The sequence below is a fragment of the Mycteria americana genome, chromosome 2 (assembly GCF_035582795.1).
Source record: "Mycteria americana isolate JAX WOST 10 ecotype Jacksonville Zoo and Gardens chromosome 2, USCA_MyAme_1.0, whole genome shotgun sequence".
Lineage (NCBI taxonomy): Eukaryota > Metazoa > Chordata > Aves > Ciconiiformes > Ciconiidae > Mycteria > Mycteria americana.
Window position 1 is genome coordinate 75,282,856 of NC_134366.1, and position 23,062 is coordinate 75,305,917.

Below are 23,062 nucleotides of genomic sequence, written 5' to 3' on the forward strand. Positions count from 1 at the left end.
TATATAGAATCATCTGTCCTGGGAAGATAGGAACCAACACTGAAGTCATTCCAAACATTAAATTATTGCTTGTCTAATTTGAGAAAGTGTCAAGTCCTGTAAGTTAGTACAAAAAAGGTGGTTTTTTTAAAACAAAAAACGAAGATCTTGAATATAGATTCACTCAATTTAGAGAGGCTATTAAGTTATTCTGCAATAATAGTTTTCCTTACATTATTGACTGTTCTTTCCTCTTCAGTGGGTTAGAGGGGCTGTCAACTTCACTAATTCTTAACTTAAAAAAAAGCCCTATTAGCAGTGACTTACCTTCAAACAAAGAGATTAAATTCAAATTAAAAAGTTGCATTTATAATGAAAACTCAGTATATTCTATGAAATACTCAAAATTCTTTATTTCAGGCCAGTATAGTATTGTTACAAGTATGCATCTCTTCCTCTGCACTTGCACATGATCAAAGTTGGCACTCCCAACCACCAAAAAAGTTAAATGGTTATTACAGTACAGGCATAGAGTAGCTAAACAGCTTTACTTTCATTAAGCAAAGCCATGATTGTGCTCTAACAGCATTTATTACCAGTGCATAGATTGTTCTCTCTTCCTAAGAGAAAGCAAGAAAGGGAAATTTCCCTTAACTGAAGGAACACAAATGGCAGCTCTGCTACTAAAGCAGCCATTTCATCAGTGGAAGAATGATAGCTATCTGGATACACTGGACACCTTCCTTCATTGTTTTCAGTTGCACTTACTAGTTCACATCGGCTTGTTCCAAACTGGATTGAACATCCCTGCAGATCTCCATTATACTGCTTTCATTATTATAATCGCTACCAAAGTTCCACATTTGAAGAACCAACAGGATTATTTTTTTTTTTTTTAAAGTAAAACAACAAAAAGCCCAGAAGACTGTCAGTATTGCAGTTCCCTCGCCCAAGACACTGCTTCACAACCACCATTTAAAATCTCTTTCCTTTCTGGAAGCATCAATTCCCTTCCATCAAGAAGGCAGCACCAGAGACACTTTGTATCACTTAACCATAAATTAACACAACTAGTGTATTTTACTGCATTTCAAACTTCCAGTTACAGTGGTAAAGTTAACAGCAGTAAAGTTAACAGCATATGGAATGAGTATTTGATACTTATATGTACCAAAGGCAAGTTAGTCACAAAAATCTCTACAAATGTATTACAAACCAAACTAGCAGCAAACACTGCTATCATTACACAGTACTCTTTCATGAGACATGACTGATTGGACGGCCATCTGGAAAACAAGCTGATAACTGTAATGTTATAAAAATAGCAAAACAAATATTTGATCATAGTAACTGTATGAACAAGTGTTAGAAGGAGGGAATTAAGCATGATTCAGTTAACACAAATTCTACTTATAAAAGAGTGTCTCCAAGCCACAAAATGTATAGTTTCAGTTTTACATTAATAATCAAGACTTCAGTCTGATACATGCAACTGACTCCAGCAAGCATGTCTGAATAGGCAACAGAACATAATTCCATAGATTCTTCTCTACAGCATGCAGCCCCGTATGATTGGTATGAATGCCAGTCTTTGCTTATATGACACTCTGTAGCAGCAAGGTGTACTGCAGTTCAGAATGGAGGGAAATGGCAGAAATGCGTATACCATGCTTTCATCAGAGGTAAGTTTCAAAATATGCACGATATGTGTACAGTTTGTTTCTAGGCACATCTTTGGTTACATTCTCAATACAGTCTGCTTCACAAAAAAAAAATAAATAAAACAGTCAAGACTTGGTTAAAGTCCAGGCAAAGATAAAAATTCTTTTTTTCAGAAACCAAGACAGTAGAAGTCCCATTAAATTGATGTTTTATTATATCCATAAACGATAAAATCCCAGTGCTACAGTAAGGCATGTAAATACTGAACCTGAAAGAAAATAAAAATGGGGAGAAAAATGGAGACAATAAATCATTAGCTCTCGGAACATTTCTTCAGAAAGCTATGTACACATTTTACTACAATACTAAAAGTGTAACCACCACCCCTTCCCCATGTAAGAAAATAAGGTTTTTAATTTACAACAAACAATTGCAAGGTGGAGGAGCACAAAAATGACAAATAAGAAGAAAGGAAAAAAGAATGCAGGAAAACCAGGCTGGAAAACTATCAAAAGGCTGAAAGAAACCCTTAGTTGCTTACCGTTCCAAAAAATAACAATATGGCAAGTTACAGTTGTAAAGTGAGGAAATGAATAACAGGATCATTAAATTACAGTAAAGTATTCAGCAAACAAATAAATGAAAGCTACTTTAATTAGGCTTATCAGTTTGCAATTTTTAAAATTTCTATTTAAAGGAAATCCAACTTTTGGTTTCTAGATATACACACAAAAATTTTTGCCATCATTTGCAACAGAAGCACTTCAAACACAATCCAAATTATTTTATGCCTGAAGTACAGTACTATGAATAAACGTGACTGTACTTGTGACAAAATCCATTGTGAAAGAATAATCAGAAAATCTAAATAATAAGAATAATTTTTTACTGCAAACCTGCTCATTTAATAGCACTGCACACTCAGTAGAAAAATGTCAAAATATTAGTTACCTAGGGCAATAAAGTAGGCACACACATACAGTATTTTTCTAATGCACATGCCTGAAAAATCAAAGTTTAAAGAATATGTGGTGCTGAACAGTCAAAGCTGAAATACTCCATTTTGCATATAGAGCTCCATCAGACAGATGAAGAAATCCTAGAAATGCATGCAGCAGGCTGCTTTTATAAATTAAGTCAGGCATATAAGAACTTTTTGGCTCTTGTTAACAGGCAGTGTTTTAGATTTCTCATACACATTATTATTACAGTATAAAGCAGGGAAAAAAACAAAAAGTAATACAGCCATAGCCCATGCAAAATAAAGTTGCAAATCATAGGAAACTTTGTCTGGGTTAAGTACCCAAATAAGGCTGCTAATCTTGACTGACACTATTTCAAGTATTTTTTTTTTAATCAAGGCTTTTATGAATACAGTCAATCGAGAGTTTGCCAAACATTTAACAATGTTTAAGTTTCACTATCAGAGACAACCATCAGATTCCTTACCTGCTAAGTATTTAATATTATCAAGTTTGTGCGATTCGAGCATTGTTTTAAGATCTGCAACTTCTGTGTCTATTTTTCTGTCTGTTTGGGTCAGAGCTCGATCTTGTTGCGCATGCTAAAAAACAATGCAATGAAATGATGCAATTTGAACAGTTTCTAGTTTATTTAGAAATTTAACCCATGTCTTCAAGTTGTACTTTTGGTTCTCCTTAAATGTATGTTAATTTGCATTCAAAGAGAACAAGTTCCTTCCTAGCTGATGATATCCAAGAAATTGAATAATTTGCTGAACTTGGGAAATTTATATGATTACATGTTCCTTAATATGTAATCTAGAAAGTGGCAGAACTGGATGCCTTCTTATGTCAATCTAAGTAGCATAAACTTTAACTTCAATCTGTCATTTGGCCCAGCGATATTAAAGTCACTGCTCAATTATAAGAGCTATTGAGAAGTCTAAGAGCCTCTTGTGACAAAAACATACCAGCACATAAAGGTTTATAGATCATTAGAAAAACAGAGAATTGGTCTTCTGATGTAAAAAAACATGTCTTCATCTTGTAATGAATTCCACCACAAAAACAGCTACAGACAAGTTCAGAATCTGATTATGACAGAAGACAGGACTTTTGTAAAAAAAAGGGATAGAATTATTACTCAGAAAAGACTGAAAGATCAAACTTATACAATGAGAACAACAGCTGCCAAGTTGCTGATATTGTCAAATCAGCACTACTGAAAGATTGTGAATCAGCTAAGGATTTACTGCTACACATCTTCTTAGGGATAATTCCCTATACTACAGAAAGGAAACAAAAAGAAGTGCTTGGTAAAAACCTCCTCTAAAATGAAGCCAAATCAACCTAGTAATGTGTTTCAGTCTCACTGAAGGGAGGTGGGGTGGGGTGGGAATTAATTTCACAAAACTAACATTAAGAGTAGAATTCTGTCTAGAGAAAATACTACACGCATGAAGTTTCAAAACAAAGTGACCACTGAACAGTTTATATATACATGCAGAGGGTCTTATAATATATATGAAAGCCTTTTCGTTCTGTAGACACTCCAGTCACCTGTACCGCTATGAAAATACACAAGGAAATAAAGCACAGTGACATTTTATACATTAAATTGCCTGAAGACATGAACAACTCCAAAAAGAAGACCAGGTCTATAACACAAGTACAAAAAGATCTGCTGTGTAATAATCAGCTACAAAGTTCTTACCAATTCCACTATTTCTGTCCTCATTTCAAGTAGTTTTCTTTCATTAAGTGAGTACTAGAGGGGGGGAGGAAAAAAAAAAAGATAAACATGATATTGTAATTAAACTCCCCCCACCACCCCCCAAAGCATATTTCTTTGTTTCCAAATTCTGTAGAACACTGAATCTGGACAAGATTACTGTCTGACAACACTTGGGAGACAGTATTGTAAGGTAATTGCTGTCCTTCGGAAAAGCACAATTTAGACAGGTGTTCATCCACACCTCTGAACTGTAAAGCACAAGAAGTCCATCAGATACTCATCTTCTGCAAAAGCTGTGTATATTAATGAGCAGCTGGAAGAAAGGTTGGCAGATTTGCATTTCTGAAAAACAAAGACCTATGATTCTAAACAGTAACTCTGGAACAGTTAACTAATCCATCGAGCATACAAGCACAATTAAGACTGAACCATCTACTTTCTTCAGGAAGGGGAGTACAGTTTTAAAACATCGTATCAAACTCAGCTATCAAATAAATGTTTAGCCAGCATTGCATGCGCTCACCATTTGTATTGTTCTGACCGTCATTTCATGATATATTTGTTAAATACAGAACATTTGTATCTCATGTTAAGCCATTCATTTGTGGAACATCAGAAATTGCGGCTTATGTTCAAGTTATAGCTATTTGGGTTCAAGGCAAGTTAAATCCAAATTGAAGAAGCATACCTTTAAGGCAGGTTACCTTTCTGACTCATGAACAGGCATGATTTACTCGACATCTATAATGGTTCCTGTCCCACTACTGGAGCAAGTCAATTATTCATAGACAGCTACTAAACTGCCAGTCTATAGAGCAGAGTATTAAGGTCATCAGGCACCCATCTCAGAATCCTCAATTACATAGGAATAACCTCATCTGTTGACATTCCCATGTGGAAAGTTGCTTTACTTTTCCTCTATCCTGGAATCTTATTCCACTTTAATATTCATCTACATAAATGACTCAGCATTGACAAACCCTCCCTAAAGATCTAGAGCTCTATTTGGACTTTTGACTGATCTAAAGATGAAGTTAAGATGAAGTTTGTCTAAAGACAAATAACAGCATGTCTACAATTAATGAAACAGTCACTAGATTCTGCAAAATGAAGAGAGGGACAGAAAAGAAATTAAGACATTTTACATAAATATACATTTTTGAAAGTGGTAAGATGGCAGAATATTTATAAAAGAATCTAATTAAAAGTATGTTTGAGGTGAAATTTCACATAAGAATTGGACCTTACATTAATAAACTGATCATCACTATCAAAAGAACCAGGACATTTAAAATAAACAATTTTATGGATTGAAATAGTTCATCTGTTTTACTTTAAATAGATGCTGTTAGCCAAATACACATTTTCTAAATAATTTCTATTCTACAAGCTTCTTTCTTGATGTTTGCATTTGTTAAAGTTTTGCTTTGTGGCTAGAACTCTCTAGGTCAGACCCAAGGATTTTAAACTTCGGTTTAAGACAGTGAAATACACCCTTTTACTGCAAGGCATCACCACACATTTGTAACACCACTAGTGCATAAAAAAAGGAGGAAAAATAAGGTTAAACCCCCTCCCTGAAATTCAACAGGTAGATTTCCCCTTAAATCCATGTTTTTCACAGTGCAGAGAAAATTCAGTTTTGTCAGATGCAACTTGAGATTTTTAACAGCAAGCTTAGAGGCACTGTGATGCATGAACACATGAATATATATGGAATTTTGTACCATACTTCAAGTTTTTAAATCACATCTGTATCAGCAGATATAAATCACAGCATAAACAGATGTGTATTAAGCAATGTAGGATTCTCCAAGAAATGTAAAGTTGAATGAACTAATTAAAAGATAAAGCTTTTAGAGTTTGAAACATTAAAGACTGCCCACATCAGTGTTGACAAATTAAGGAAATATCCTTCAGTACTTATTCCAAGCAAAACTGAAGGATAAGAACATTTTACTTAGTGCTTCAAGTTAAATCAATTTGAACTTAGGACATTTTTCTTCTGAATAGTAACTTAGTAAGAATGCACAGTAACCTTCAATTATCCTGAGTTTTATTCTGAGAAAGCTAGATATTCAGTCCTAAATCACATTATAATCCAAGTAAATATGATAATGATGCTCTGCCTACTATAGAAAAATACTGGATTACATCTCGCCCCCAACTCAGCATATATGCTACAACCTGCCTTTTTCCTTTTCTGTTTACGCATGGCAGAGCTGGCAATTAAAGTGGGGGAGTGGGGGGAGGAAAAAAAAGAAGAGAGAAATTTTCATAGAAACTATGAAATTATAGTTGCACAACAGACCACAAAGTTAGTCAACTTTCTTAAGAGAAAGTTGACATGCACAGTTTGCTTTTCCTGGGAGGCAGTCAAAATAACCTAGTGTTCTGAGCAATAGACTCAGATTCCAGGATCCTACATAAATATACAAGCAAACACTAGTGCCCAATTTATCACTGGTGAAGTGGTTTTAAATAGGTTTTGTAAGCCCAAAGTATTGCAAAGCTTATGATCTACAGTTAATACATTTCATATGATGCTTTTTTAAAACATTAGCATAAAGTATTAACCTTTAAACAAGAATTCTACCTACTCAAAAATTGTACTTTATTCAAGCATCTACCATGGGATAAGAGACTGTTAGTCATTATACTAAATTACTGACACAGCTGTTACCTAAACTAATCATTGTGGAAAAACTTAAAGGGGCAAACAAAGAAGATAAATGATATCTACTTGAACAGTCCTTATTGCCTAGATTGGAGATAAATATTAAGTCTTCATTACACACCTGTGAAAAAGGACTGAATAAGAAATAAAATTAAAAGAAAAATGTCCTTAAAAGATCTTTGAATTTAGAAGATGCAATTTCTTTGAGATCCTAAAAGCTATTCAAAAAAGATCTATGGGAACAGAACTCTATTTAGAGTGCTACATGTAATGCAAAAACTTATTAACCTTCTAATTCTTTATCTACATTATTCTAATTTAAGATCACATCAGTACAGTTCTACCAGATATTTCAAAGTTCAAAACAATCTGAACCAGTATCAGTTACAATTAAAATAAAAATAAATTACAACTATTTTCACAATAGGTATTTCCGACAAACTAGCTACCCTACAAATTCTCTAGCTATAGGGAAATGAAACACGTTTGGTGATGATAAATTTAATGAGATGTGTAAACTTAAGTGTGAAAATAGACAGAGATATACTAATAACACAGAAAACCTCTAGGGAGCTAGTCAGCATATTTAGATTAAATATCTACTGTATATAAAGTGTAATGTGTTAATCCTGATATTAAAACAAAATAGACAGACATACAAAACCAAACATGGCACCTTGTACTATAGGAGCATAAGGAGTAACTTGGATTAATACCATCCTGAAGCTGAATGATACTATAGATTAATATGAAAATGCTCTTTGGGTAAGATGCTCTTACCCAAAATTTGGAGATTAGTCACTGTTTAGACATTTCTAGAAGAAAATAATCAAAACTTACCAATTCTTTTACTCTGCTCTTCTCTAGGTTTAGGTTTAACTTGTTATCTGCACGAACTTTGGTAATTTCATCCTAATGGGAAAAAATTGATAAAGCAGCAAGCAAGATTTTCTATTTAATCGTACGCAGAAAAAATTAGACAAATATATTGTGCCTTTTTTTTTTTTAACATATTTCAGGAACCAAGCTTCTCTCCAATTAATGTACATAATTTTCAAAAGTATAAGTATTCCTATTCTTCCCCCGGGAAATACTCATGTTCTATAGTATGAACTGGATCTCAGAATCAAAAACTAACAATTGCTTTTAAAACCAGAACACTGAGAACAGCAGTTAATTGAGAGCACATCCTTCTATAAATGCTGGGAATGTTTCATATATCCCATAACTCTCTCCAATTTCTAGAAATCCATGCCTAGGTACACATGTAAGTTGGACTTCCTCCATGAAGCAATCTTGATGCTCAAAATAACTTTAAAAGCAGTTTCCAACCTTCCAAAATAAAAGAAAAGGTGTTTCTAAAGACTACATCTAGGGCTTTCAGAAAAAGCTACAGACATTTTAGAAGTCAGGAAACGTTTATTATATTTTTAAACAACTTTTTAAAACTACCGTAAGTTGTACACTTGCATTTTACTTCATCAATTGCTGTAAGTGATTCCTGCTTTTCTCAGTGACAGCTGCCATTTTAATGCAACCTCCTGGCAGGAATTCCAGCCAGCTGACAGTTTGTCATGAGGCAAACTGCTGATCAGATGAACGTGTGGGAGAAGCAAAAGATTGCTGATGTTCTGGGAGATTCTACTATTAAAAACAAGTAAGCATCTCTCAAGTAGGCCAATGTCAACTAGTCAAGAGTTCATTAAGTTAGTATGAACAATAATTAGACTTAGTTTCCATGTCTGAATTTTTGAACTTCAATTGGTTTATAATTAGATCTCATTACAACATAATACTTTACAGTTTAAGGAATCAAAAAATTAGAAATAAATTTTTCTTAAACTTTTACAACATTGTCTTCTTGTCTTTTAGAGGAACAAGTATGAGCAAACATAATTTTCACAAGGGCAAGTTATTTTATATTTACAGTTAAAAGTAAAATGTAAAGACATCTAGTTTTTAAGAAAAGATGACTCAGATCCTTGATGCTCTACCAGTGGATTACACTAATTCATTTATATGCAAAACCATAAAATAAGTTACAATTCAAAAATTATATGCCAAATGTATTTTAAAATGGTATTCTGAAAACCCAGATGCATTAAGCATTTCATAACATAATATAAAACATGCAGGATCAGCCTTGAGAAATTTATGTTCTCCTTTTGGAGATGACAGTGCAAAAAGAAATTGAAGAGAATAGGAAAGCAATGGCAAGGAGGCACTAGGCTGTTTGGCCACATTCTCAGCTAGCTCAACAAGTCCAATATTCTGCCAGTTTCATGGACGAATCCTAGGGAAAGAAGAATGTTCCATCCTTCCAGCTAAGAAGGACATCACAGCAAGAAACAGCAGTTCTCAAGTCAGATGACCATACTCCCTAAAAACAGTTACTGTTTCCCAGTTTGCAATCTTAATCGGTCTTGCAAGAACATTTGTTTCTGTTTAAAGGCTGCTTATGACTCCACACTCATTGAAAAAATAGATTTTGAGACAATCTTATTTTTGATGGTAGAAGGGCGTTTGGAGTGCTATTCAAGACGGGCAAACCATAAAGAACAGAAACACAGCACTGATGCTTAAACCTGATAAGAATAAGAATCTGTATGATAATTAACAGAGTAAGTTTTCTCCAGAGAGTCTGTTTTCTTGCAAAGGTCATTTGCTCCCAAACAAATGGGACCAAACATAATGGTCCCAAACTTAGTGGCCTAAAGAAGCCATTTAAAAGCTATTTTAAATTCTGGACAGCTAACAGATATGTCTTCAGACAAAAAACCCCAAACAAACAAAAAAACCAAACAAAAACTAAACACCACACAACGCCCCCGCCCCTCCCCAACCCCAAACCAATTAGAAAGTGCTGTAATTTTGAAAGTATGTTGTGTCTTTACATGTAACAGGCAGCCCTAAATGCAGAACTTGACTCAGCCTTAACCATGACATGGCAGTTAGCCACCTTCTAATCTAAATTAAGGACATGCAAGTAAAAAAACCCCAAAAATCTTCAGTTAAATTTTTCTTCACCTCTTGTACCATCCACAGTTCTCTGTCACCATAAATGAAGTATGCATGAAATTGGTTTTGCTGCAGTCCACAGTGTACCATCAACTGCAGTTTCAGTATCCTATATATCACAACAATTAAGCATAGCTTTTAAAATAAAATCTTGAAAGCAACAATTATTTTTTATTTAAAGCAAACTAGACAGGTGTTAATTCTTAACTATACTGGTATGGTATCTTACCATGACTTGCTTCTTTATCTGCTGGAGTTCAAGTTTTATTTTCTGGGAGAGTAGAAAAAAATTGTGCATATTATTACTGTATATAAAAACACATAATCTAGAAATACTAATGAATTTGCATGATCAGTAACAATGACTATAATCCGTAATGTGAAAAGGAAGGCAAAACGAGTGTGGTTAAACTCTATGTCCCCAGTATGTGTATAGATACATGCATGTGTACGCATATGCACGTTTACTCAGTGCTGTGCATTTCTAAACAACAGCACAAGACAGTAGCTAGCAGCGTCCCACAGCAGTAAAGGTGGCCAAATGCATAGGACAGTATGAGCAAGAACAAACCCAACAGGAGTAGGGAAGTGATTATTTCCCCATATTTAGCCCTTGTGAGCCTGCACTGGGAGTGCTGTGTCCAACTTTAGGCTCCCTGATGAAAGACAGATGTTGACATACAGCAAGTCCAGTGGAGGGCCATGAAGATGATAGGGGACTGGAGCATACTATGTTGGGGGTGGGGGGCGAGGAGGAGAGCGCGCTGGGTTTGTTCAGCTTTAAGAAGAGATGGCTAAATGGCAATGATACTGCAGTCTGCAACTACCTAATGTTCTCTAGAGGTCCTTTAACTCAAATTATTCTATTACTTTACCTCTTTCAAAAGATACATGAAATAGGTATAGCTGTAGCATTGTCTATTAACTCTTTCTGGAGATCATCCAGTCCAATCCCCTGCTCAAAGCAGGGGCAACTAGAGCAGGTTGCTCAGGGCCATGTCCAGTCAGGTTTTGAGTATCTCCAGGATAGGGACTCCACAGCCTCTCTGGGTATCCTATTCCAGTGTTCTACCATCCTTACAGTAAAAAGGGTTTTCTTATGTCTAAATAGAATTTCCCACATGTTGGTCTGTGCCAATTACCTATTGTTCTGTCACAGGACAACACCAGAAAGAGCCTATCTCTGTCTTCTTTATACCCTCCCTTCAAATATTCGTATATGTTGACGAGATCCCCACTGAGCCTTCTCTTTGCCAGGTTAAACAGTCTCAGCTCTTGCAGTCTTTCCTCATATGTCAGATGCTCCAGTCCCTTACTGATCTTTGTGACTGTTTGTTGGACTCTGTCCAGAATGTACACATCTCCCTTGCACTGGGGAGCCCAGAACTGGACCCAGCACTCCAGATGAAGTCCCACCAGTGCCAGGCAGAGGGGAAGGATCACCTCCCTTGACCCACTGGCAGCCCTCCTAACACAGCCCAGGAGGTTGTCGGCCTTCTTTGCCAGAAGGGCTCATTGCTGGCTCATGGTCAACTTGGTGGCCACCAGGACTCCCAGGGCCTCTTCTGCAAAGCTGCTTTCCAGCTGGTCAGCCACAGCCTGTGCTGGTGCATGGGGCTACTCCTCCCCAGGGGCAGGCCTTGACATTTCCATTTGTTCAACTTCATGAGATTCCCCTCATCCCATCTCCCCAGCTTGTTGATGTCCCCCTGAATGGCAGCACAACTGCTTGGTGTATGGGCCACTGCTCACAGCTATCTATCATCTGCAGACTTGCTGAGGGTGCACTCTGCCCCATCAACAAGGTCATTAATTAAGGTGTTAAACCATACTGGCCCCAGAGCCACCCCCCTGGGTACAAGATGCTTTTTTATCTCATTAGAAAAAATAAGCAAGTGCTAGAATAGCACTTTCCAAGATAGCGATTTTTACCTCATTTTCTGAACGAAGTGCTGAAAATTCACTTTTTTCCAAGATAATCATGTCCTTTTTCACGCCACCAATATGGGACATTACTTGCTGAAGTGCAATTTCCTTTAAAAGAAGGAAGAAAAACCTCAGAACATATCATAACTATGATGCTTTTTTCCATCTGTGCCTACAAATATGATAGGCTATTTTGGTACCCTGAAATTTTTAATTCAGCAATTTCAGATTGATTATCTGAGTTTCAGAAAGCAAGATAAGCTCAAACGTTGGTAATGTTTGACAAAATTAGCAGTGCTAACACAGATCAGAATAATTCAATTAATAGCCTAGGAAATAGTTTCTTCCAAGTCTCCAAATTCTTAAGCTAGCAAAGGCATTAGAGAGAGAAGATGTGTCCCTGAGCTAAATGAGGAAAGCTGGCTTTCAGACCAGAACTCCTCAGTGCAACCATACTCTTTTATAATTACCTCCTTTTTTACCTCCCCCTGCAAGGGGGCTCACTCTGCTTCACTACTAAGAATCATACACTATACTTACACTTTTGATCGCTCTTCTCAGTCTGTTATACTGAGCAGACAGAAGACAAACAAGAATTCTCTGCAACTTTCGGGGATGGAAAAGTCTGTAGACACTGTTCTAGATCCTACACTATCCACACATGCAAACAGGGACTGCATTTTCTTCTCTGAAGATCTCCCCCTAATAAGTAGTCCCTTGCTTTTGATCCTGGACTAAGAACCCTACAAATCTGACACAGCACTCTAACTTCACTTTTGTCAGGAAACGCTATTCTAACTTACAGTGTTATATGTTTAAGTGGCATCTGGAGATGCCTCACCAGGCTACCTGACCACAACACTGAAAACAATGGCTCAGTGTACTAGACGTTACAAAAAGTCGACAGAAAGAGTACTGCCATGGACACCTCCTCTCTTACTCCCTGATGTCTCCAGCTTGCTTTTGTTCTCTCCCCTCTTCACTGAGCTCAGTAAAACAGAGAACAGACTCTTCCATATTCTTTCTGTTCTTCATCTCCATATATACACACACACATATATATATTTTTCTCCCCTAAGGCTTTATCTAACCAGTGTAATATTTCATCTTTTACATACCCAACTAGGGCCTACAGGTAATAGCTACATTCACAACTTTCCAAATCCTCTTCCAACTCATCATTCTCTTTTTGCATGAGAAACTACAGGTTCTATTATGTTGCCCAGAGTTCATGGCATACACCCCTCCTGAGCTGCTTCTATCTTAGCATGCCATACAAACCTGCACATTTCAACCTTAATGACAGGAAGTCACCTGAGGGTGGAATCTACCAGACGGTCTCAGAAAACATCTACCATCAGGAGCAACAGAGGCAAACCTGTCTACTTTCATTCAAAAAAAGCTGGGCATAGAAGGAGGCAGAGATGCAATGACTGCTTATTGTAAAATATAACCAACCATGGGAGAAAGGGTCCCTTTAACATTGAATTCTCTGATTGACTGTGGAACAAGTTCAGCACAGGGGGAGGAAGCTTGCCCATGTCTGCTTTGCCTGGAATCTAGGAGACAGGAAAGATGAGCTGAAGCCTCCCTAGATGGAAGGTGGCGCAAAATCCAGGTATTCTGCTTCTTAATGAGATTCCCTACTGCCAAGACTATTACACTACAGAGACAGCAGCTGCTGTTTTCTCCAAGACAGCAGCCTTATTACTATGAAACAAGTTAAAGCCTGTGTTCAGAAGGCGACCACGAATCCCAGCCTCACAGAGCAGCCCAAGAGGTTGTACTTCAGCTATGCTTCTTGTCAGCGCTGTCTATTTGACTAACTTACGTGCCAGTGAATTCCAGCATACCAGATATTATGAATCCCATTCAAAGATACTCAAGTTCCGCATGCAGTGAATCATGTCTTACTCTGAATTTCAGTTTCATTTCTAGAGCCAGATGCCTAAGAGCTCAACGTGGCAATATTCAATCCTGTCATGTCCAATCATGTACAGCTCCTTACATGGACCTACCTTTGTATGACCTGACAAAGGGCCCCAAAAAAATCACAGCCAGTATTAGAACAAGAAGCCTTGCCTCCAGACACAATTATTCATTACAACAATAATTCCCTCACAAGTCAAAGCTAACAATTCAGTTCAGTTGCATGCAATTTCCTGGTAGCCAGGAAGGATCTCTGTAGATAGTCATCATTATCAGTCTATTTCCTAGCAAGGTTTCTTCACTTCCTCACACCAAGATGTATACGCTAGGGAGGTTTAGCAGATACCATGAACAATGTATGCATCAAAGGAAAAGGAGATAGATTTCAGTATCAGCATCCAACTATACAAGTTCCTGTATGTTACCAGTGTATACAACCACACCAATCATGCCCTAAAAACATTATATAGAAAAGAAATTCAGTTCAATTCTAATCCAATATAAATGTCATTGTGACATAGACATAAATAAAAAGGTACCACATAACAGGGTGGTAAATCACTGTGGGAGTCTGTACTTCCTTGTTACAAGTCTACAAAAGAATCTATGTAGCAGCTGTAACTATTCAAATCCATGCACTGAATACCTCCTATGTTTGTTCAAAAGCCTTCTCAGTAATTCTATTTCATGTTACAATAAGGTGGAAACCAAAAAACTACCTGTGGTTTGCGTACCAACTCACAGTACCTAAATCTCAAGGTCCACCACAACACTTTGATAAGTATTTGATAAACTCAAGACAAAATTCACTAGCCAGTAAATACACAGGGATGTTTGTTCTTCACCTTCAAACTTTTACAATACAGTGTCTAACAGTAATAAATAGCAACATATATGTCATTAGCAGGCATACTAGGTTTTGATTTACTTCAACTCCACCATTGTCTTTGAGCTAACCTGCTGTACTTTGGTGACCATGTCCTTGTAAATCATATCCAGGTTGGTGTTCATAATTTTCACTAATGCAGATACAATGACCTCCGACTGCTGAGTAGTGAACCCTAAGCAAAACAAAATGCAACAACATTCAGAGAGAGACCTAAATCTGGACAATTTACAGAAATGCCACTTGCTAATACTCAGCACCAAGTTAAAATGAATGTCAGTTATGAAAGATCATAAAACATACTCCTCTTGATCCAGCACTAACAACAGAACACAACCAGTCAGTATATCCAAGTTCCTCCACCCCAAAGTTACATCTGTGACATAGCATAGCTGCTTCTGTAGTACAGCATTCTCACAATATCAGCAGGATAAATGCTGGAAATTTTCTAGAAGTATTATGGGATGTCATCTATCACATGTGGTTATTTCTATGAGCAAGAATTCTGACCCTGAAAAGCAGATACCTACTTTCAGTATACTATAAATCTTCAGAACCACTGAAGATGTGCAGAACTCAACACCTGAAAACAGAGCTAACCGCTCTGATTTTAGGCCTACCAGCCTCCGAGTCCCTATTAAAAACCTTTTAAACTGATTATATTGGAAACTATTGTAAAACATCATCCCTAGAAATACTCTCAACTTTTCCACTTTCAAAATGTAGGAGTAAAAATGTTATGAACAAGATATAACCATTGTGAAAAGAAACACTTGCAAAAGCATGATTGTTTCAAACTAACTAGCAGTTAAGTGTTAGAAAGCACATACGTGGTCTGAGAATGAGTCGCTTTCAGTAGCTGAGCTGATACAATAGTTTGCCACCACCAAAAGGAAGAGATACGCCTCTCCCTCTTTCCTATCCCTCTTCCTGCCACTTTGTACGTGTCCTGGTGCATACGCAACTGATCTGTGAGCTCATTAAACTAGCGTCTCAGAATACCAATCAAGCAAAAGAGCTGCAGAGTTTTCTGAGAATTAGGTTGGCACATGGAAAGAGAGCCACATGGCAGGGAAAATGGACTGGGACCTGAGCTGTCAGAAGTCAATTCAGCTGTACTGAACTTCACCTTAAGGTACCTTACCCACCTCAGCAACATTAGCATGAATCCAAAATAATCTATTCCCTTATCTATGTTTTAGCATAAGAGCAGCCATATTTTATATAGTATTCTACATTATATCTTAAAACCTGCATTCCACATATGCCCATATTCAATCCCATTATAAAACATTGTTGCATATTCAAGGTGCTGTAATGTAAATATGTAGGAATCCAATTAATACATTGTAAACCCCTACCTTGAAAACTGTTTTTTACTTTCAATTCTTAAAATCTAATTTCTCTTCAGCATTTTAAATTACCAATAGGATAATAAATTATTCTAATCAAAGTTATATAAGCTCACTGTTGCCTTTTGGAAGTAGAAAAAACTTACATGTTCTTACCCAGTACATAAAAAAAAAAAAATCCATAAAACTGAAGCTGTAACATCACATGTCAAGAAGTAACAAACTTTGTAAACTAGAAAACCACTCATGAAATTACATTAAAAATAGCTACCCGTTTCTAGCAAATTACCATTTTCTTCCAAGAGGCATACCAGCGCATGAGTGTCAAAAAAAAGCTTCCTATTTCCCAACATGGAAATATTCCCTTTGCTTTGTAAAGATGATGATGCAGAGATGCTTACATCTGAAAAAAGATAAACAAAACATAATTTATTTTTAAGAACGAATATTTAATCAACATGTTTGCTTTCCAGGAGTTTCCTTACTACACCAAATATTTTTCATTTATGACAAAATATTAGATTGTGCGTTATCGAGGTTTGCTTGAAACTGAAAAGGTATGTGACTAACAAGCTCTAGGCACAAGGGCTTTAAAATAGAACACAATGCTACTGCCGCACTTCTGAGATGCTCTCCAAGAATATCCTGTCCTAGAAAAATCCCGGCGAGTGTCAGGGTCTTAAAATTGTTCCTTTACTGTTATCAGCGTAAAACGTGGAAGCTGTGAGCACTTCATAGCTTTGAGGACTAAATCCACAGGCCCTTTGCATTCCTTGTTAAAGAAGCAAACCTTCATTGGTTTCCCCTTAGACACTAAATTGCTATTAGAATTACTAACACATTCCCCAATATCAGTATTACAGAAATCATGCATTCAGGGAAATTTAATGCCAGTGCATGGACTAGCTGAAAGAAAGAATGTAAGATGGAACATGAGGTAAACTGTCAGGAGGCAGAACTCTCTGTCCTCAAAGACATTATATTTTAAAACACTTGGGTGGGCAAAAAATACGACTACGCCTTAGCTGTCTTACTTAAAGATCAGTAAAGGGTAACGAATTTAAGTCTTCGGGGTGATGGTGGGAAACCTAGTCCGAATAATTATCCCTACGGCCAGGTCACAAAGCTGCCGAGGACAGGTCCTTGCAGGCCGCCGGACGCCCACGCCACTGCGGCTGAGGTGACGGGGGCACGGGTACCCACCCCACCCCGCCCCGCCTCCCTCCGCGACACCCTGCTCCTCCCAGCTCTCACCCCGCTCCCCGCAGCGGCGGCGACTCTCCCTGGCGGTCGCGCCGACGCGCCTTCCCCACCCCGCGCTGCCGGTAACGGCCGCACCGGAGGCCGGCGGCGCGGCCGGGCGCTGCCAGTCGCCGAGGCAGCGGCGCGCGGGGGAGGAGGGCGCGCGGCCGTCACGTGAGGCGGCGGGCGGGAGGGCGCCGTCCGCGCCGCGCGGCCACAGCAGCAGCAGCAGCGCCCTCCTCCCGCCGCTCACAGCCGTGGCCGCGGCCGCCTGACCCCTGGCCATGGCCGCGCCACCCGGTCCCGACGACGGAAGAGGGGGAAGGAGGGAAACCGCTGCTGCCACCGCCGCCGCCGCCGCTGACTGCTACTGGGATGCCATTGCTGAGCACGCGCCGCCCCGGCGCCTCGCTTCCGCTACAGGCGGCATCTCACTTCCGCCTCCGGCACGTGGCAAAATACGCAGGTGACGCCGTGAGCGGCGGCGGTTGATTTTATGGCTCACGCGGCGGCCGCGGCCAGAAGAGCGGCGCGGGCGGGCCGGCTGCGAGGCGGCGCCTGCAGGAGCGGGGCGGGCCCGGCCCGGCCCGGCGGAGGTGGAGACTTGCCCGCTCCTCCTTTGCCCTCCCGGGGGCTGCGGCGGCACCGGCACCCCCCGACGCCCGTGGGCCGCGGCCCTGGGGTGCGGGAGTTAGCCGTGAGCACGGGCTCTGCCAGGCGTCGCGCAGCGGCGGCACTGCTATTTCCGTCCTTTATTTAAGTGAAAAAAGAGAGTATTTTGGGAGGGAGGGTTGTCCTGGTGCTGCAGGCCGGCATGATCTGCTGCCTCCTGTCCGACCTCAGACCCCTTCCTGAATAACGTTTTCCTTCGTTCTGGGCTAAGATAGAGGTTTGGTAGAAAAAAAGGGCGTTTCAGACAGATCTGTCATTCTGTAGTGATACTGCGGTTTCAAAGTTATTAAAGAAGTAATTTGCAGAATTAGGCAACTCGGTGGATCTAAGGGTCTGAGCTTGAATCATTAAATACTTGCTGTAACCATTAGAGTGGGTAAAGTCTGCTGTGCTTGCAGTTCTGCCGAAAATACGGGTGTACTTTTTCCTTACCTGCTCTGTTTCTAAGACAAATGTACTTAATATTTCTAGGGAGTTAATAAGAGAAGAATTCGGTTCAGCCCACTGTCATTTTCTCCAGGCAGCACTTACTTCAGAGCAAGTCTCTTTTTCTGTTGCATACACTCTCACAAAAAGCATGCAGCATCTTTTCTTCTTCTTACCAGAATCACTAATTACGGTAAATCAGTATGAAGATGGAATCATTCAGATGTATCTGTATAAATGCAAAGGTAGGTGAACCACTGTGGCACATAGCAGTGCCACATCAGCACGGCTTGTCACTGCAGCTGAGACAACGCATGTACACAAGGCCAGCATCTGTAGCAGCAATTCCCTCCAGGTGCTGTGGTGATAAAGCAGAACGGTAGCAGCCATTGCTGTTATTATGAAATAAACTATAAATGTTACTTCGGTATATCAGAAAGATACTACTATACTTGCAGACCGATCCTACATGAATAGCCGTTTGCCGAACCACTTGCACTGTATGAGTTCGGGGACATCGGTGGGCTCACCCGCACTGCTGTGTTTGTTTTCCTTGTAAGTAAAAGCAGAAACTTGCCTAATGTGCATTGCATCTGCGCGGCTGTTGTATGCACATTGCCTGGCATTAGCACGGCAGTAATTCCTGACATTTGTGAGTCTGCAGGCAGTCGTCTTTTCATCTACGGATGATTCAAAAATTGATGCAGTGTGTTTTCTTTGATACTCTTTCTTCAATGATCCCTTTCAAAGCCCTGCGCTTGCTACAGCAATTGGAAGGCAAAATTGTGACTACTGAAGTATCTCCTTTTATATAATCTGCCAGTTTGCATTTTGCAGTTGATTTCTGCACTTGGCTATGATGGCAGATAATGTGTGCAAGAAGTGCGGTACAGATGGAGGCTGCAATTGCAACTGGAGTCAGCCCATTTAGGGTCAAATACACCTGCACATGCTGGCTATCAGTGCCCATTTTAATCTTCTCTGAGGGAAGCAGAGTCACTGCCGCTAGCTGCAGAGATCTCCTGGCGCAACCGACTTTCTGTCTTTGTGTCAGAGGTCAACTCCTTCATTTTTTCCCCTTTCCAGTGTCATCTTCCAGATCCCCTGATGCAACCCTCTCCATGTTGAAGATCGTTACATACTAACCATCAGGCAAATTCACTGAGCTCTGGAGGCAGCTTCAGTAGGCTGCAGCAGCTTCAGAGCTATCTGTTTTGCTAACTGGGCGTCTGGGACTAATTCCTGCACAAAGAGGCATAAGCAGTGTAGTCGCAAGCCAGGAGAGGACAGGACCAACAACTTTCTGCTATCTCATGATTCTAGGTTGCTTAATGCTTGGCTTTAATCTATCCGTTGCCCCATGGAAGTCGTTAGGTCCTACTGAGAGACTATAAATGAAACAAGTGCTGAAGGTTACATGCTTAGCGTCCTGAAAACTTTGTCCCTGCGTTCACACAGCGTTCACTGATCTAGGGAGTTATAACCCCCTTGGTTGTAACAGTGAAATCTGCAGAGAAGGATTAAGAGGTGGCGGATGACCTTAAAAACCGGGGTAACAGAAATGGCGAAGTAATGCGAAGTGCAAAATAAGGACTAATAACAATATGTGCTGTACTTTTAGGTGAAAACTGAAAGGGAGGGTAAAATGAGCTCTGAGAGGTATCGTTGACCCACCAACATGCTATGGCTGCAAGGAAGCAATAGGTGTTGATACCCTAGGTGTATCAACTAGGGTATTTTCAGTGGTTCACATGGAAAGTTGCATTGACCCTTGAGTGTAATGTCATTTCAAATACAAACTACAGTTCTGGTCACTCCAATACAGGAAAGATGAATTCATATTCAAACTGGCAACCTAGTGTCAACAGGATAATTAAGGGGAGTGAAGAGTCTTTTCCGTTGCAGGTGATTAAAAAGAGATGGGCTTGTTTAGCTTAGCAAAACAAAGCTTGAGAGGGGATCTTGTTTCCACCTGTAAACAAAATAGGAGTGTAAAAAATAGGCAGAGAAAGAAAAAAGAACCGCTGTTTCTGCGAAAGAATATTACTGATAAAGGAACATTTGGTGTAAAGTGGCCATAAATAAATGTAGATTGCAAATTAAAAGGTTTTTACTCAACAGAACAGTCCTTGTGAAAAGCTTCCCAACAGGAATTGGGAGGGATCAAAAGCTGAAATCAATTTTTAGATGGATATGGCTGGCTTGTGAAAGGGATTTTACGATGCGGTTACCTATAATAGCAAGGGACTGGTTCCTGTGCCGTTGCATTAATTTTGCACTATGGAGGTTTTTTACTTTCCCCTCAAGCATCTGGGACTAGCCACTGTCAGAGAAAGACTAATGAGCTAGAAGGACCACAGGTGCAATCCAAAAACCAGCATTGAATAGTCCTGTTACTTACTTCAAATGTTTTAACACAGTGACTGTATAGAGTTGAGGGGGATTAACAGGTGTCAGGGGTGATGAATACCCCAAACTGCTCTTAATTCTAAATGGGAAAAGCTAAAAAACTCCCAGGCTGGAAAAGAATGAGAGTCAGCAGTGCATGGATGCTCTCCCACTTTGAAGGGATTTAAAAAAAAAGGCTATAACAGCATTCAAATGAAAATGCAAATGATAAGGTGCATTTTGAGTCATTTCAGTTGCTGTTATATCAGGGATGAGTGTGTCTGAGTGGTTTTAAAGCGAAGGAGGCACCCAGCATACTGAAGAAGGAAAATAACGCGATGCCATTGTTTTCCTCATCTACGGCAGATGGTCATTTGAAGTGTTCAAAATCTTCTCCCATTCTTTTCAGGTGGACGCGTAGATGAAGTCCTTCCTCTGTTATTTTGTTTTCTTTTTAGTGGAGAAATCAATGATGGCTGTGTCATTTCTTCCATTATATTTGTTTATGTATGAGAACAGGTATATTATTTGTAATGAAGAAACAATCACTGAGGAATAAAGCTAAAATGATGCTACCCATAGGTGGCAGTAACTGCTAATAGTGCCGGCTGTCAGTGCCACTCCAATGTCTTAGGACCCAGACAAGGTTTAAACCAATTGACCTGATCCCCTAAGTTGCTAAACAGCCACTTCAGGGATCTTAAAATGGGGTCATGCACCAAGCTCCTTGCAGAAATCACCAGCAGAACATGTCTCCGTGGAAGCTGGTTCAATTGTCAGAAATAACCCCACTGTGATTTCTTGAAGAAAGGTGGTATAATATTTATTCAAGTGCTATGGTTGACAGCAATAAGAAATGGCATTTATATTAGAATATTAAACCTTGCTGTGTTCTCATCAGACATGTTTTACCTGTAGAATGAACAGATAACTATGATCTGTGTTTAAAGCTATCAAAACTGAGTGCCTTACAACGGAGAAGAATTTGGACCAATATCCCTTCCCGCCAACGCAAGGATTACCTTGTATACAAAATATTGATGTATTCACCACCTTTGACTAAATAAAGGCAGGAAGAATCATTCTCATGGCACAGAAGAGCAGCAGCAGCTGCTCCTGATTGCTATATGCAGGAAGACAGAAGTAAGGGAGGAGGTTGTCCATAGGAGTTACCTATTTTCTCTTTATCTTTGCACATAGGGAATCATGTAAGTTGCAAACAAGACTTTCATTTCCTCACAATCCTGGTCTTACTTCTTTCCTAAAGGAGTCCTGCAGTGGGATTGTCATCGGGACATTCCTTGCTGCTTTTTAATCACTTATTGGAGATCTGACTTGTACCGAAGGAAGATTCGGAGCAGTATTTCTGAATTTCGGAACAAATTTCCAAGCAACTGAAAAGGGGAGGAGTACATTGGAGTTTTGGGGTCCTCTCAACTGGAAGGAAAGAAGCTAAGGATAGTTGCACGTTGGCTGTTTAACTTTCTGGAAATGCATTCATTATTTACATTTTTCCCCAGATATCTCAGGCAGGGCAGTGCAAATATACAAGACAAAGTCACCAGCCTACGTGTGCTTTTTAAGAAGGACATAATATGTTGTGAAGAGAATTAGAATCAGGAGCAGCGTGATTGTATGTGCGAGGATGCATAAGCAATCTGGGTGCATTGTCAGCAGTTTTAAAGTTTTACCACTATCTTATGACGGACAGTAATGCTGTAGTGGCCTCTGGCATAGCAGGCATTGTATGCAGTGCAGAAGTTGTGGAGGCAGAGTAAAGGCTTTCTGGAGTAGACCGGGGGGGGTGGGGGGGGTGTTCCAGGCATAAATGTGCAAAAGAAAGATTACAAGAGTCAGTAGGCAAAAATGTCCATGGAGGAGACAGACATGAACCTAAGTGGTGAAAGGAGGACAGAAAGGATGAGCATAAAGGTTTAAAAAATGGAGTGAGACGGCATTGTGAATATACGAGAGATACGGAGCTGAAGCTCGGCAGGCTCTGTGTGATGCAGCTGGGAGTGGGACGGGGAAGGACACTAAAGGGTGCTGGAGGTATCAGAATAAGGGCCAGGGGACTGGTGATAGCAGTGTCATTTTGAAGTGGGCTGAGGGGGTAAAACAGGCATCAGGAAAGCTTCTGGTTGTCATGTAAAGAAAGGAAGAAGCTGATGTAGGGAAGGGAAATGGAGGTGAAAAGTGGATGGCCAT

General features: G+C 39.6%; 1 protein-coding gene across 2 annotated transcripts; it reads right to left on the reverse strand.

Moving 5' to 3' along the window:
- Positions 1 to 367: 367 nt before the first annotated feature.
- Positions 368 to 17,855, reverse strand: MCUR1 (mitochondrial calcium uniporter regulator 1). Of its 2 annotated transcripts, XM_075493785.1 has the most exons (9): positions 17,381 to 17,838; positions 16,416 to 16,529; positions 14,846 to 14,949; positions 11,966 to 12,067; positions 10,263 to 10,304; positions 7,856 to 7,927; positions 4,318 to 4,371; positions 3,091 to 3,205; positions 368 to 1,909 (listed from the first exon to the last, which is right to left on the reverse strand). In XM_075493785.1, exons 1-9 carry the CDS (start codon positions 17,652 to 17,654, stop codon positions 1,854 to 1,856), a joined length of 933 nt encoding a protein of 310 aa, XP_075349900.1. In that variant the 5' UTR covers positions 17,655 to 17,838; the 3' UTR covers positions 368 to 1,853. The 2 variants fall into 2 exon arrangements, with proteins under 2 accessions (XP_075349900.1, XP_075349901.1); XM_075493786.1 differs by lacking the exons at positions 368 to 1,909; positions 3,091 to 3,205; positions 4,318 to 4,371 and adding an exon at positions 4,405 to 4,680 and having other exon boundaries at positions 17,381 to 17,855.
- Between the last annotated feature and the right edge of the window lie 5,207 nt (positions 17,856 to 23,062).

What these genes read in the sequence shown, in the direction of transcription:
- MCUR1 (XM_075493785.1), bottom strand. Translation starts at nt 17,654, where the DNA reads ATGGCCAGGGGTCAGGCGGCCGCGGCCACGGCTGTGAGCGGCGGGAGG. An exon ending in AGATAAAGAAGCAAGTCATG is followed by an intron (nt 7,928 to 10,262) that starts GTAAGATACCAT and finishes TTTTCCCATTAG; the next exon opens with GATGAAATTACCAAAGTTCG. An exon ending in GGACAGAAATAGTGGAATTG is followed by an intron (nt 3,206 to 4,317) that starts GTAAGAACTTTG and finishes ATTGTTTTTTAG; the next exon opens with CATGCGCAACAAGATCGAGC.